The sequence below is a fragment of the Stenella coeruleoalba genome, assembly GCF_951394435.1.
Source record: "Stenella coeruleoalba genome assembly, chromosome: 4".
Taxonomy (NCBI): domain Eukaryota; kingdom Metazoa; phylum Chordata; class Mammalia; order Artiodactyla; family Delphinidae; genus Stenella; species Stenella coeruleoalba.
Genome location: NC_137149.1, coordinates 123,639,053 through 123,655,869, shown reverse-complemented (window position 1 = coordinate 123,655,869; position 16,817 = coordinate 123,639,053). Strand labels below are relative to the sequence as shown.

Here is a 16,817-nt window from a genome sequence, read left to right as displayed (position 1 = left end):
CTAGTTACCTCATAAGAAAAGGTAAGTGTGGTTAACAAAAGAAAACGCACATAAAACCTAAAATATAATTAACTATATAAGCAAATTTTTTTTCCTGAACAATTTGCCTTTTGCTATTGCAGTTTGGTCTGCATTTCCACCACTGCTCCTGTACTACAAAACCAGCCCTGTTCATATACCACAAAATTTAAAACTATAAATTCATTCTACTTAAACTTGGGCCCCCAAATAGTCAATATTGCCATCTTTTCAGATATGAGCAGCACAACTGAAGAACCTGGAAGCTTAGGCAGATTTGCTTTCAATTTTAAATACTAGGGTCAAGTTTGTCGTCAGTAACCTAAACTGAAGGACAAATTCCTTAGGGACAGAACTGTACTATAGAGATTTTAGGACCTAAAAGGACTAGGACTTGTTCCCAAGCAGCAGTCTGCTCTCCCAATACACCATCAGATGCATACTATATGTTTCTCATCAGTTTTTCTTATAAAGATGAAATTTGATTTTTCCTTATTTATCCTTGAATGTCTTATCTGTTCTTACAGAGCTCTAATTAATTCCCTATATTATACATAGGCAGTCCAATCCCAACGCAGGCTCTCTTCACACCTGCAGGGCAGAGGATCCTTTAAAGAAAAAAAAAAAATTCAGTAATGACATGCACAGAAAGAGAAAGACAAGAAGTCACAGGTCCTGAAAAGCAATGCTTGAGGAACACACGATGATCACGACTCATTTGTGCAGTGACACCATTAAAGAACTAAAGGAACTTACATGAAGTCTAAGCTCAAATAAACCAAAGGTTGTATTTTGTGTTTTACCTGGATATTGCCGCTTTTTCCATTATTTCCTGCTGAAGGAGCCCAGATGGCTCAATGACATCCAGTATAATTATACTCCACAACTTGTCTGATTTTGGCCTTTGCAACACAGCGGATTCATCTTCCACATGTCTCAACCAAAACTCAAGTGTTTCTTTAGGAAAGTGATTGGCTTCAGATATGAGGTCCAGAGTCATACGATGCTGGTCTTTCTCCACAGAACTGTAAGGTTTAACCTGCCCGAGTGTGCCAGCAATTATAGGCAGAATAGAGAAGCCCTCAGACACATCTAACACATACAAAGGTTCAGGGACGCTCTGTTCAGAATTATTCTGTCCACTTTCACAGCTCATCTCGTTACTCGGACACTGGGTATCCATGGCCTGACCCCGTTTCTCCAGAGTCAGTGAAGACAACACTTTCTTCATTGCCATTTTAAAGCCTTCATGGTATGGGATGTTATTAAGCAAAGCAATTTCTGTGGATTCCAAAACACAAGTCTGCTCCACAGCATCTGGTTTACTGGTCTGAAGACTGGCCAGGGCACTACAGAGCTCAGCCTCATTTCCTAAAGGCAGCAGGTCTTTATTCTTGGTAAAACTTTTCCCAACATCCATTTCATGCTCCGAATTGAAGACACTGATACTCTGGATTCTTAGGTAACAATCTTGACAAGACACTTCCATCATCACCTGGTCCCCAGGCTTTATCCAGTAGTCTTCATGAAACAGGAAGAAAGAAAAAAAGTTGTAGTTGATGAATACGAGTGTTTATAAGTCTGAGGATCACACAAACACCTCTGTCCTCCTGTCATTTTTTAAACCATGACAGGAAGGATCGCATCTATTGATTTAAAAGAATTAAGTGAATTAATCTATTCATTTCCAAAAAACCCAAAAAACCAAACTAGGAAAATCCCTCCAGCTTTATATAGGGAAAAACTGAGGTTAGAAGATCCAATTGACTTACAGCATAATAGATTCAAGAGATCATTATTGGACCTTAACTATCAGTATTATAGTGCTTTTACTGTAATCACTAGATACCATCAATGTCCCGAGATTAGAGGGTGGGGGAAGGACTTCAGGGGACTCTCAGTCTTTGGTAATGAAGCCAACAATAACAAAGATAGATGAAACTCAGGGATCAGCACCAAACCTCACTTTAGCTTAAAGGGACATTCTTTTCTCTAAGAGAAATTTCCCAAAGAACAAGGCAGCATTCAGTAGCACTTTGTCAGTAATATCTCTTAACTGTAAGTACTTAGATATTCTTGCATGTTTAGGAATTTGAAAATATAAGGAAGAACTAAGTCCTACAATAAAGACTGTATCATGCTCTTATCCATGAGCTTTCACACGTGGTAAAACTTTAAAGTGTAAATGTATAATTGCAATTCCTTCTCATTAGCCACAGAGCCAGTTGGAAATACAAGCTGCTATTCTTGTGTTTACACATTTAAAATATCCTTTCCCAAAGAAGGACTTTTTAAAAAAATACCATCTAAGTTACTGAAAGAGAGTTAGAATAAACAAAATTTTCAAGTAAGTGCTCTTTATTGAGTGCCAGTCACTATGGTAGGCATTTTATACCTAGTATGTCTAGTAATTCCTACAACAATCCTGCAACATAGGCAGCATCTTCTCTTTTTTTTTTTTTTGGCCACGCCGCACAGCTTGCAAGATCTTAGTTCCCCAACCAGGGACTGAACCCAGGCCCTAGGCAGTGAAAGCGCAGAGTCCTAACCACTGGACCAACAAAGAATTCCCAGCATCATTCCCATTTTTATACATCACATAACAAAAGCTCTAAGAAATAACCAGCAAGGCCTGCCAGGAAGTCAGTAAGTAGCCGAGACCCAATTTCAAATCTACCTGACTGAAAGAAAAAGACAAATACTGTATGCTAACACATATATATGGAATTTAAGAAAAAAAAAATGTCATGAAAAACCTAGGGGTAAGACAGGAATAAAGACACAGACCTACTGGAGAATGGATTTGAGGATATGGGGAGGGGGAAGGGTGAGCTGTGACAAGGCGAGAGAGAGTCATGGACATATATACACTAACAAATGTAAGGTAGATAGCTAGTGGGAAGCAGCCGCATAGCACAGGGATATCGGGCTCAGTGCTTTGTGACCGCCTGGAGGGGTGGGATAGGGAGGGTGGGAGGGAGGGGGACGCAAGAGGGAAGAGATATGGGAACATATGTATATGTATAACTGATTCACTTTGTTATAAAGCAGAAACTAACACACTATTGTAAAGCAATTATACCCCAATAAAGATGTTAAAAAAAAAAAGAAATCTACCTGACTGACTCCAAAACCCATACTGGCCACAATACTATATTGATTCCATGACTTAATGACCTTGCCAAATTAGATCCCTGATTAAGAGACTACATAGAAGTAAATAGAGACTATATAGAAGTAAATATTTATTACCTTCCAGTTTTAAAAAGGTAGAATTTTTCTATGTAATACAACTGCTGTAAACTATATTGAAACCCATAAAATTGCTAGTAAAAAATTTCTATACAAAAAATATCTTTAATATAGGACATCCCTAAGTAAGTCCATGGATTCATGAACTCTAAACTGCAAAATTCTGTACTTCTATGAGTGTGCATATTTCTAGGACCTGGGGCTCCACAGATGCTATCAGATTCTGTAAGTGGTAAGAACTCCTGCACTAAAAGCAGTATTTTTCTACTGTGTTCCCTAAAAAATGGACTAGCATTTCTCTTATTTACTGATAACTAGAGTAATCAGAGCTGAAGAAATGATTTAATGATAGATATTTTTGAGTGGTATGCAGCAGAGTTGTGTTTTAGTCTTTTTTTTTAATATTGGAATATAGTTGATTAACAAAGCTGTGTTAGTTTCAGGTTTACAGCAGACAGATTCATTTATGCATATACATGTATTTAGCTCTTTTTCAAATTCTTTTCCCATTTAGGTTATTACAGAGTATTGAGCAGAGTTCCCTGTGCTATACAGTAGGTCCTTGTTGGTTATCTATTTTAAATACAGCAGTGTGTACATGTCAATTTTAGTCTCTCTTCTTAACCACATATATTAATTATTTAAAACTACTTTTAAAAAAGAAAAAGAAAATTCTGAAAGATTTAACCAATCTCCCTTGACTAGAAACTTCATATTCATAGTGAATTTTCTGACACTGACTCAAATGCTTAGAGGGTTAAAACAAAAAGTTTTAAAAAACAACAACAACAAAAATTAGACAAGATATACCTGCAAGGTCATGTACAGGGTAGACAGCCTGTTCCCAGCATGTTTCCTCACTAGGACTTGTGGATAAACTGTGTTCATCATCAAGCTGGAGTACAAACCAAACCACAATGGCATCGAGTATGCCTTCTTTAATAACAGGGATACCAATTTTATCAGGTTTTTTAGTTGCAAGACTTTTTAATTCCTGAAAAAATGTTAAAGGAATAAGAGGATTTTAACAGTCATTATATACTTGCCCCAATATCATATCAATTCCCATTTCTGTAAGTTCTCAGTCCTGCCCAGCGCCCTTAGGGGATCGGTATCTTGGCACACCTACAATCATTTAAGGCATGCTGGATGGGAAGCTCTGATATATGGTATATGGTAGTGAGTACCATACAGTTATTACAGACAATGAGGCAGACACATATTACTGATGTAGAAAGAAGTCCATGACATAGTGTTGAATGAAGGTAGCGAGTGGCAAAGCAATAGAGATTATTTTGTTTTAAAAAAGTGTTTGGGGCTTCCCTGGTGGCACAGTGGTTGAGAGTACGCCTGCCGATGCAGGGGACACGGGTTCGTGCCCCGGTCCGGGAAGATCCCACATGTTGCGGAGCAATTAAGTCCCTGCACCACAACTACTGAGCCTGTGCTCTAGAGCCCGCGAGCCACAACTACTGAAGCCCGTGCACCTGGAGCCCATGCTCTGCAACAAGAGAAGCCACCACAATGAGAAGCCCTCACACCGCAAGGAAGAGTAGCCCCCGCTTGCCACAAATAGAGAAAGCCCGCGCACAACAACGAAAACCCAACACAGCCAAAAATAAAACTAAGTAAATAAATAAATTTATATATATTAAAAAAAACAGTAATTGAACTTTCATTTTTACCTGAAGATTGTTGAAATCTACTGTCATAATTTCAAAGCACTCTGTCAAAGCCAAATATCCTCCAGGAACTCGACTCATCTTTTCAGTTGTATAAGGTTCAATTGTTTCTTCAGCATCTACAGAAGAATACGCTGGACTCTGAAATTTCACACTGGTTGGCAAACAGATCCCAGCAATGTCCTTAATACCCACCCTGGTAAGAGGGGGAATAAGAGAGGAAAAGGAGAAAGACAGGTTTGGTTTTTTGTTTTTTTAAGAATCAAGTAACACCATCTAATACTGAATCCAGCAAAAATAAATATAAAAATGCAATAAAGCTTCATAGACAAAGGTTTCTTAAACGCAGTTATAAACACAATCACTAACTATAAAGGAAAACAAATGATAAATAAGTGTACCTTAAAATTAAGAACTCTGCTCATCAAAAGATACCCAGGAAGAAAGTAAAAAGGCAAGCCACTGAGTAGGAAAAGAGATTTGTAATACATTACTCAACAAAGGGCAAATATCCAAAATATATTTTTAAATTCCCACAATAAAAGAAACACAAAAATAGGCAAAAGACTTAGACACTGTACAAAAGAACATATCCAAATGACCAATAAGCATATGAAAATTTAGTCACCAGGGAAATGAAGTTAAAGCCATACTACACAACCACCAGAATGGGGAAAGTAAGTGTTGTAAGAATAGTTTCATGCACTATTGGTAGGAATAGAAAATTAACAAGACCACTCTGGAAGACTTTCGTAGTTCCTGCTCAAGATGAACATGACTATTCTAGATTCACTCTTAATATGGGAACCTCAGAGTGTCTGACATTTGCACTTTTAGGAACATAGCCAACAGAAATTCATACATACCACCAACAAAAGAATGTTCAAGAATGTTTATAGCTGTGCTATTTATTTCCAATACTCCCAAAACTGGATATGACCTAAATGTCCATCACCAGCAAAACGGAGGAATGCACTGTGGTGTATTCATACAACAAGGATGAACAGTAGTTGCCTACTAGTGAGTCTTTGGGATGATTTTTATTTTCTTCAAATACTCATCAGTATTTCTTAAAATATAATTATGTTACATTTAACACTATCAAGTTATCAGATGGAGGGCCTCCTTAAAAAGTTCCAAAAAACTATGGATCAATATTTTAGCAAACTAAAAAAATTCATTAATGTTCAAGAAAAACATGTAACCAAGAAACTTCTATAACTAAAAAAATTTTTCACCTGTATCACATGTGATAAATCTCAGAATCTCAAGGGTAGAAAGATCCTAAAATTTCATCCCACCCAACCAGAAAACATTATAATGTCAATAGTTATTAAGAAGAGAAAAATGGGAGAAATAAAATTATTTTCACATTGGAAATTTTTACTTCACTTTCTCTAAAATCAGTCTTAACTTAGTATTTTTCTCATGAATCTATCACACATCGAAAGGATACTAAGTTGTATCAAAATTAATTTTCCACTAGAAAACTGAAAGCTGATTTTAATCCTAGAGTTCTATTTTCGAAGGAAGTTTAAAAAAAGCAAAAAGAAAATTAAGACTGGAATAAACATCATGAATTTAAAGGTCAGAAAACTACACATTCTCATCTGAATAAATGTCCACTAAATAACCTCTGGAGTACAGTCTATGCCTTAAAATTACTATTTTTTAATATTTACTATTTAAATAATCACTTACCTATGATGTCTTCTTATCTCTGCACATTCTACTGCCATCCCAAATATAACAGCACTTGCCGGTATAACTTTCCCATATTTTTCACAATTACCATTTTCACCTTTGGTCTAAAAATATAACAATAAAAATTATATTCTGTTATATTTATGTCAAAATATGTGTATATGATGGCAAGCTATGAAAATTTATCAGAACTCAAAAAAACAATAATTAAGATAAGCAGGACTTCCCTGGTGGCACAGTGGTTAAGAATCTGCCTGCCAATGCAGAGAACACGGGTTCGAGCCCTGGTCCAGGAAGATCCCACATGCCACAGAAAAACTAAGCCTGTGTGCCACAACTACTGAGCCTGCACTCTAGAGCCCGTGAGCCACAACTACTGAGCCTATGTGCCACAGCTACTGAAGCTCGTGTGCCTAGAGCCCGTGCTCCACAACAAGAGAAGCCACCGTGATGAGAAGCCCGTGCACTGCAACAAAGAGTAGCCCCCACTTGCTGCCACTAGAGAAAGCCTGCGTGCAGCAATAAAGACCCAACGCAGCCAAACATAAATAAATTAAAATAAATAACTTTTAAAAAATAAAGTACTCATCATGGGAAAGGTAGAAGTTTATTAAAATAAAAAAAAGATAAGCAGGTTAAGGGGTTTTTTTCCTTTAAAAAGTTTCTTTTATTTTCATTGCTATATGTGTGTGTGTGTATACATTTTTTTTTTCTTTTTTTCTAGTACAAATAGGAAGGAAGGGAGGGAGGGAGGTGGGGAGCTAGAAATCTCTAAGTCTGCATACAACAAAAGACTATTCAGTATGACTTTAACTGAGAGGCCAAAATCACCATTACCTACTTGAAAAACAAACTGCTCTTCTTTCAACCTTTCATTAGCTATTTTAAATCCAAATCATTTTCTGTAAGTATTAAATTCTTATTAAATGTTAAAATCCTTTCATTCATAATACATATATATAAACCAAATCTACAATTTACTGGGCCACAGTAGAGGATTTCAATGCAAACTATAACTTGGCAATTATAAGAATCAGTCCTGTCCAAGCAGTAGCCTGGGTCCAACTGATACGTTAAAACCATACCATGCCAGTTATCACTATATTCCCTTTTGATAATCTGCCAAAAAATACAAGCAGTGAAGGCTGTGAGACTGAAAGTCCTTCCCTTTCTCAACCCTACTCAAGGATTCCAGAGTCAATCCCTTCATAACGTAATCTCAATTCCTAAGAATTCTGTCCTGGAGTGTTTTTTGCCTATATACACCATTTGGGCACACAAGTATACACTGCACTATGTTATTAAATGTTTTTTCACACTGATTTCTTTCCAACAGTACAGTATGCACCTCAAGAGTGGGATGTATCTCATACTGATTTGCAATTATGCTAGGGGCTCAATAAATTATCTACTGAATAATGAATTCTTAATCAGATGTAAGTGTTTTCATGCTGCTTACCTTTGGCTGCAAAAGTAAATGTTCCCATGCATGAATCAAACTCTCCACAATTCCTTCTCCAAATAAACCTGCATCGACAGTTTCTGTTACAACAAGGGACACTCTATAGAATGATTTTTTAAAAATATATGTAAGTAAAATATCATGCTATTTATATAAAAGATGTCAAAGCTGAGAGCAGAAAGGAAGAGTTTATTATAGAAACAGTTCATATGTAAAATTTTCTAATACATTTTGTGTTTAATATCTACCCTGAACTCTTGAGGAAGATTCAGGCTCCTCTGTCCTCCACCGGCAGCTCCCTGGTGGGGACAGTAGTGGGAGTCCACAACCTTCACTTGACCCCCTGCCTCTCGGATTATCCTTTCATTGCCTAAATCCTAAGAGGTGGTTCATACCCATTACCTTTTTACCAGTCCCCCTCCTTAACCCTGAGTAACTGGACTTCTATCCCCAACACTCTATAAAAATACTCTCTATCATCAGTGACTCCCCGACTTACCAAAATGAATACTCTTTCTCGGTTCTAATTTTCCTTGATCTGTAAATAACATTTAGTGCGGGTGAGGAGGCCTGCCCCTCAAAATCCTTCCTCTACCTCTGGTGTGTTTACCTCTACACACTGAGTGTCCCTCTCCTGTTACTTCTCTTGCTTTACCCACACCTGTGAGTTTTCACAAAAGCCTAATCCACAGAGCTCTGATCTTCTGTCCATTCTTTCTTTCTAGAAAATTTCACTCAAAGACACACCAAAAAAATTTCTCCCTTCTCTGAACCTCTTTACTACTTACTGCCAGTATCATTCATTTGTGTAATTAGAAGGTAAAGATATTTTCATGAATATTCCTTATCTTCCCATCTAGACTGTAGGTGCCTTGAGGACAGACTTTGGTATCCCCTACAGTGCCTAAGCCCAGTATTATATATATTCACAAAATTTTCAATATTTATGATTGCAAATATTTAGAACATGGAAGGTATCTCAAATCATCTATTCCAAGATCTTCAAGTCTCTAGATTTGCTCAAGGTCAAAATAAATTATTATTAATTATTATTACTGAACCGTATCTCTTAATTCAAAGCCAATAGATCCTTCTACAACACCATCTGTGACAAAAATGTAGATTGAATTAACATAACTTTGATTCATGCTCTGGACTGAATTGTGTACCACCAAAATTCACGCTGAAGCCCTAACTCCCAGCGTGACTATACTTGGAGATAGGATCCTTACGAGGTAATTAAGGTTCAGTGAGGTCATAAAGGTGAAGTCCTAATCTGATAGGGCATGTGTCCTTATAAAAGTGGAGGAGACAGCAGTGATCCCTCTCTCCTCACATGCACAGAGGACAGGCCATGTAAGGACGCACAGGAAGTCCATCTGCAAAGCTAGAAAGAGAGCTCCCATCAGAAACCAAATTTGCCAGCACCCATGATCATGGACTTCTAGCCTCCAGAGCTGTGAGAAAATAAACGTCTGTAGTTTAAGCTACCTGGTCCGGTATTTTGTTAACAGCAGTCTGAGCAGACTAAGACAATTGAGGACACTGTTTATTTCTATAAAATGGTATAATATCTGCCTCAACAATCTAACAGGACTTCTTTCATGAGAACATATGTAGAGACCATTGAAAAGCATAACTATTATGTAAATATAAATATTATCATACATATATGGCAAAAGACTTTTAAAAATCATAGTCTCAATGATGACAGGGCATAAAAAAGCCCTGTTTCAATGTAAACTGAATTTAAGTAAGATGAAAAGATAGACTACCCAGAAGAGGTAGTAGAGCAAGTGCTACTCAGAGAAAACTCTGTATCTAAAATGATAGTTTACTGGACCAGATGATTTTTAAATCCCCTCTAGCTCTAAAATTCCATCCCCTTGTGAGATGGATCAAGGTGAAATAACATACTAAAAAGCTAAGACTTATGAGATAATATTCAAAGCATTTGAAGGGCCCAAGCCAAAATACATTGACAGCTGACGCTTCCAAAGCCAAAGGCTATCCTTCATATTAGCCAGGGATATTAACACCAAATGTGATTAAGCCCATCAAGCTTCATCTACCCACGCGTTATTTTTAAGTACAATTTTTAAATAGTTATTGACCACACAGAAGGACAACTAGAACACTGAAATTAACAAAGGTCAAGTAACTTGCTAAAGCTGAAGTTTATGTATTAAATCCCTTGCCACAAATTTTTCTCAAGATCTTTAAATCTTTTTTACCAAGAAAATGATCTTACTATGAAATCAATCTTAGGCTAAACTATCCTATATCTGCATCTTTACAATATAAGGGTTTTAGCATTTTTGTTTGGACTAGAAGCTAGAAATGTGAATATCTTAATTTTTTTTAAAAAAATAGTGGATTATAAAAACTAAAATTAGTTCATATTATAATACCTTTCAGGAATGTGTTTTGGAATTTCTATGTCAAGCGACTTCATATGTAAGAGTTTGATCCCTGCTTCCATCTCGTTTGCTGCCACTACATCACAGGCAAGTTCATACATGGTCTTGGATAACTCACAGGCATACACCAAGTGCGCTCCAGCTTTTTTAGCAAACATGCTACAAGAGGAAAAAGTGTTCCATCAGGAAAAAATAATCTACTGTAATCTTTCAAATTTTAGTGGAATTATAATGCTTAAACATGAGGTTTTCCTTTTATTTTTTAACACAACCATTATTCGTTCTGCATTTTAAGAAATGAACTAATATTCTTGTCAAGCAATAAATCACACAATAAATCATGACATTCACCTTATTAAAACACAACTGGCATGCAGGATGCTAACAGACTTTAAACAACCAGATTCAACCAGAATGTTAATGTAAAAAGTACTCTTAAAATTCATTATTTAAAATTTCAATGATGACCCCCAATTTTTCTTGGTGGTTATGTCGAGTTCTTAATTAAGTAAAAGTTATAGTGAAAAATATAATAATAATAGTTCCATGAATAATCATAACGAGATTATGAGAAATAAACTCTACTTTTAAATTCTGCTGTTAAAGTTTCCATATTTGGTACAATCCTTAATTTACATTAGTATATAGGTATACATAATTAAAACACAATTCCAACAAACCTTAGTATTCCAGTTCCTGCTCCAATGTCCAAAACGCTTCCGGAGCCCAAACGAACCGCCTTTTGGATCGCTGCGTTATAAATCATATTCCTCCTGGTGTCATTAAGCATGAGAAAGTGCCAGCGCTCCACCAACCAGTTTGCAACACGATAAAAATTCTCCTTTGCATCACTGAAATCCGGGTTTAGCTTCACTGCTTTACGAAAATACCCGGCTGCTTCATCTCTGAAGCCCATTCTAGAGTAAAACATAACAGACAAGATATTCAACTATATACTATCAATTACAGTGCCTTTGTTCGTGCTGCTTATCTGGCCTGAGAACCCCTCACCAGCACCCCAGATCCTACCCAACCCAAGCGCCATCTCCTTGGGAAGCCTTCTGTGAGGACTGCGATTCTCATTCACTTCTTTCCTTTCTGAATCGCTTTTATATTTATGCATTCCAGGACATTAACAACTGACTGACTATGAATTACTACTTTACTATGGTATAGTAGAGGCTCTCCTAGCCATCCTCCATTTAAACAACTTTCTAGAACACCAGTGGTTTCTAAAAACCACTCCCTCTGTAAAAGATATTAACGCCTATGGCTAAGAGGTGCCTCTTCGCTGTACCTGCATACCTTTTCCCTCAGCAATTTAGTTGAATGGGCATCAAGAGTCAGTTGTAGAGCAGGAATAAAGATGCAGACATAGAGAATGGACTTGAGGACACGGGGAGGGGGAAGGGTAAGCTGGGACGAAGTGAGAGAGTAGCATCGACATATATACACTACCGAATGTAAAATAGATAGCTAGTGGGAAGCAGCAGCATAGCACAGGGAGATCAGCTCGGTGCTTTGTGACCACCTAGAGGGGTGGGATAGGGAGGGTGGGAGGGAGACGCAAGAGGGAGGGGATATGGGGACATCTGTATGCATATGGCTGATTCACTTTGATGTACAACAGAAACTAACACAGTACTGTGAAGCAATTATACTCCAATAAAGATCTATTAAAAAATAATAATAAAATAATTAAGACACAACAATTTAATGCACAGCACAGGGAATATAGTTAATTAATATTTTATATTAACTTTATGTTGAGCATATTCTATAAAAATGCAGAATCACTATGTTGTATACCCGAAAGTAATATAATATTGTAAGTCAACTATATTTCAGTAAAAAATAAGTAAATAAATAAATAAGTCTAAATTAAAAAAAAAAACAAAGTCAGTTGTATTCGCTGCCAGACCAGTTTACACCAGTCGCACTTGTTATTATTATATATTTTAATTAAATACAAAAGAAACCAAATAAATATGACTGCAAAAAGAGAGGCATTGTGTCTAAGGAAAAAAGTTAAAGGTGAGTCACCCAAAAAACTACTACTAAATTAGATGTGAGCAAATCAATAATAAAAGACAGGGGGAGAAAACTATCAAACCATCCGGAACAGTATTTCTTAAACTATCTATGATAAAGAACTCCCTTTCCTTTTAAAATATCTAAGTATCTGTAGACCAACATACTTGTACTGCACATGATTAGTTAGTGTGCAACTCCCACACCAGATTTCAGCAGCAGAGTGGTCCATGCTCTCTTCAACAAGGGAGTTCCCTGACCACATGCTTGGATTTACAGCAATGTCAAACTGCTACATAGATTTCTAACTGTTTACTCACAGTTTTTATACTTCTCTGTCATTGACTGGTAATCTGTGGATCACACCAGTGTGTGGTCCACACACTGAAGAGAACTAAGCTAGCAGAACCCTTTTACACTCATACTTCTTCACAAGCACCTCTAAGCATTCTGCCAATTTTAAAGATTGAATTGGACTATTCATTTTGGGTATGGTTTAAGCAAAAAAGACATTCTGGAACCCAAACAGGGAACGGCACTCTTACAAAAGGAAACAGCAAATTTCCAGGAAGTTCCAGAGAACAGATTTACAACAAATTCCCTGGCAAGGGACCACAGTGACTTCTCTGCCATCCTGTGAATGAGGGCTATGTCCTCTCCAACAAGGTGTGGATCTCAGCCCAGTGAGAGGAACTCTTCCACGGATGCTCTATCTCAGCCCCAGGGGCAGTGGCTATTACGTAGTATAACATATAATATTATTACATATTATATCTGCTATTCCTATATTCTTTTCAGTTCTCTTCTTACTAGCCAACCCTTCATTACTCTGATCCCCTGTTATAATTAATAATTGTTTATATTAAACTTCCCGTGTTCGAATTAGTGTACAACAATTTATCCGATCTGGACTGATGCAGAATAATCCTTAACTAGTAATACTGAAACCACTACCTACCTGAAGAGATGCTCCCCCATACTATTGCAAATCACTTCATCATCAGGAAACAGTTCCAAGGCTTGCTCATAGCAACCAAGTAGGTCTTGTGTTCGACTGAGTGCATCAAGTTCTTCAGCCCATCTGAAGAGCGTATACTGAAAAGTTTCCTTTACAAAAGAGAAAACAGTAAATTAGTCAGTAACATAAATGATGAAAGAGGGAATTCCCTGGCAGTCTAGTGGTTAGGACTCTGAGCTTTCACTGCTGAGGGCATGGTTCAATCCCTGGTCGGAGAACTAAGATCCCGCAAGCCGCATGGCACGGCCATTAAAAAAAAAAAAAAAAAAGATGAAAGAATATTCAACACTGGTTGAAGATTCCACAGAAAATAAAACTTAGTTATAACTGAAAATCACCATAAGTTTAATTTAGCTGTAATAGGCCCTGTTGCTAAATAAATACATAAATGCATAAATTTTACCACCTACATGGCAGTAACATGCAGAATTAAGACAGCTTGACCACTCTGCAAAATCTGTCCGTGCTTGGCTGCCATATCATATTCTCCACCAACCTCTTTTTTGTGGGCTCCTATGTTTCAGCGGTACTTCCTTGACCGGCTTCTCTCTTCTCACGCATCCCCAGTGCATTAACTATCACCTATGTGTTAATGGATGCTACATCTGCATCTCCAATTGAGACCCTCTCTCCTGAACCTCAGACCCATAGTTACCACTCCCTATTGGTCATCTCAACCAGGGACCCTCAGTCATCTCAAATTCAGCTCAACCCAAATATTTCCTGATCGGTGTGCAAATATCAAAGAACAACATAACATAAATCCTGTTCCTATCCTCAGAGAGGCCTCATAGAGAGAAATATAACATACGATTTTGAAAAAATTCAAAATGTTCTAAACTGAACCCATCGTATTCTCTCACACAGGATAGAAGGTTAAGGTACCGCCCAACCTCAGACTAAGAAGTCACCTTAGAACGCCACCTTAACTCCAGTACAATTAATTTGAAACCCAGCCAATTCTCTCTCATTATAGTTAAATCTGTCACCTCCTCTCCCCCACACTGTTACAACGTGGTCCTTGTAACCACTTGCTGGACTACAGGAAGAGTCTTCCCACTGTCACCCTAGCTCTAATTACACCTCCACCAAACATTCTCCACACTGCAACCCAGTGCAAAGACAGAAGGCTGTAGTCAGGAACACATTTTATATCATCTTCACATATTTTATAGAGAAGAGTGTATATCTGAAACTGAATTTTGATAAATTTTACTAGAGAGTCAAGGAAAGGAAGAAGACTCTAGGATGTGAGGGGAAAAAACACAGATTATATTAAATGGATCAGGGAATTTACAGCTAAGCAACTTGGTATGGCTGAGGTGTAAGGATGGAGAGTAGAAGGAAATAAGACTAAAGAGATAGGTCTTTCGCAGAGGACCCTGCAAAGAAATATGGGACTCTGTTCTGCAGGAAACAGAGCTAGTTACTTAACCCTACTGAACACCAGGCAAAGAAATACAAACTTTAGATAATACTTTTAATACACACTAAATATAAAAAAAGATATTTTCCCTGTTTTACGAAAGAGGAAACTAACGAACAAAGAATTGAGGAAAAAGCACTTGGATTGATCCATTATTCTACTTCTGCCTACCTAAAAGAACAAACTGTATCTCAGCATAACACGTTCTCCTCCCTGAGGCCAGCTGATCCTGAAATTTAAATGTCTATATGCTACTGACATCTACTGGGTAGAAGTCAGGGATGCTGCTAAACATTCTACCATGCACAAGACAGATTTCCACAACAAAGATTCCATCCAAAATATGAGTAGTACTGAGGTTGAGAAACCCTGGGTGAAATAAAGCAAAGTAGCTTCAGGCTGAAAGTTGAATGCAAAATTAAGTTAAATCACTTTTTGAAATTTAGATTCTGAAATAACTTGGAAAAAAATGTACAGCATTTCAACAGAATAACTGACAAATGATCCAATAACTGAAACTTAAAGAATGCATCATCGAATGATTACTTTAGGCTAATCCCAAACTTAATTCAACATTCGTTCCACGTAACAGTAGAGACAAGTGCAAAGGGCCTGGGGCAGGGACTTGCTAGAATTAGATATAGGAGGTGGCAGATCACCTGAGGCCTCACGCAATATAACCTTCGGAATTTTGAATGAAATGGAAGTTTTGAAATAGAGAAATGACATCATCTGGCTTTTATTATGAAAAGCTCATACTGACTGTGTTGCGGTAGGCTGCAGGAGAAAGCCTAGTTTCGAGCCTGAGCCTATTGCAAAAGTCAGAAGGAGATGACTGAAGCTTGAATCAGGGCAGTAAAAAAGAAGGTGGTAAGAAGGGATACGATTCTGGATATATATTTCGATGGTGCAGCAGACAATATTTTCTGATACGCTGGTTGTGGTTACGAACAAAAGAAGAGTCAAGGGTGAACAGTAAACGTTAATAACCACCACCAATCACTTATAGTACCCCCCTCCAATTTATTTATGTATTCATTTATTTATACGAGAAGAACACAGGATCTGCCTGCAAGCGAGAGAAACAAGGGCCCTTCTCACCTTCACATCGTCTTTCAGCTCCGGCGCCAGGCTGAGCACGAGGAGGTAGTGGGCATAGGCGGTGCCGAAGTCCTGGGCGCCCAGGCAGTGCTCTGCGCTCTGCAAGGACCGCGACACCAGCTCGTCCCGCCCGGCTGCCCTGGCGCCCCGTTCGGCGCCTCGGCGGGGCCTGGGCCGCAAGTTCGGCATGGCAGAGTCACCGGCCGAAATCTGCACCTGTATCTCCAAAAGGAAGATGCTTTGGTGAACGGAAAGCGCAAACTGTCTAGGTGATCGCACTTCCACGTGACTAACCAGAGCCCGAGAACCGGAACAGGAAACCTATTCCCCTACGACTGTAAGAGCTCCCACCTCTGCCAGGCAGAAACCCCTCCCCTCCCCAAGGGGCGTGTCCTACGCCGCCGACGCACGCTTCGCGAACGGCAGTGCGTCCGACGTGTGCACGTCGTGGCCCGCCCCCTCCCGTGGGAGGGGAGGTGCGGGGGGGGGGCATTGCGCTTGCGCGTAGAGGATCTTTCCTGATTTTCTACTATGCTGGCGTCTCTCACGTCTCTCCGGCTGGAATCGGAGCTTTCTGTTCCTTTCTCCTGGCCTTTAGGAGTGTGTGACTTCAGCTACGAGACTTCCTTCGGCAGACTCAGTTACCGCGAGGGACGTGGGTGTGTATGAGGAGAGACGGTCAGGCAATTGTGGTGATGCTTAA

General features: G+C 38.4%; 1 protein-coding gene across 2 annotated transcripts in view; it reads right to left on the bottom strand.

The window, feature by feature from the left end:
- Positions 1-16,483, bottom strand: part of PRMT9 (protein arginine methyltransferase 9) — a 29,157-nt gene extending 12,674 nt beyond the window's left edge. Inside the window, exons 1-9 of one of the 2 annotated variants that reach the window (XM_079920742.1) lie at positions 16,115-16,483; positions 13,528-13,676; positions 11,219-11,455; positions 10,530-10,697; positions 8,116-8,218; positions 6,654-6,760; positions 4,956-5,148; positions 4,081-4,264; positions 822-1,539 (exon numbers count right to left, since the gene is read on the bottom strand). In XM_079920742.1, coding sequence (XP_079776868.1) covers positions 822-1,539; positions 4,081-4,264; positions 4,956-5,148; positions 6,654-6,760; positions 8,116-8,218; positions 10,530-10,697; positions 11,219-11,455; positions 13,528-13,676; positions 16,115-16,303 — 2,048 coding nt within the window. In that variant the 5' untranslated portion in view covers positions 16,304-16,483. Of the gene's footprint in view, positions 1-821; positions 1,540-4,080; positions 4,265-4,955; positions 5,149-6,653; positions 6,761-8,115; positions 8,219-10,529; positions 10,698-11,218; positions 11,456-13,527; positions 13,677-16,114 lie in introns of those variants that run through there. The other variant, XM_079920743.1, reaches the window with a different exon arrangement.
- Between the last annotated feature and the right edge of the window lie 334 nt (positions 16,484-16,817).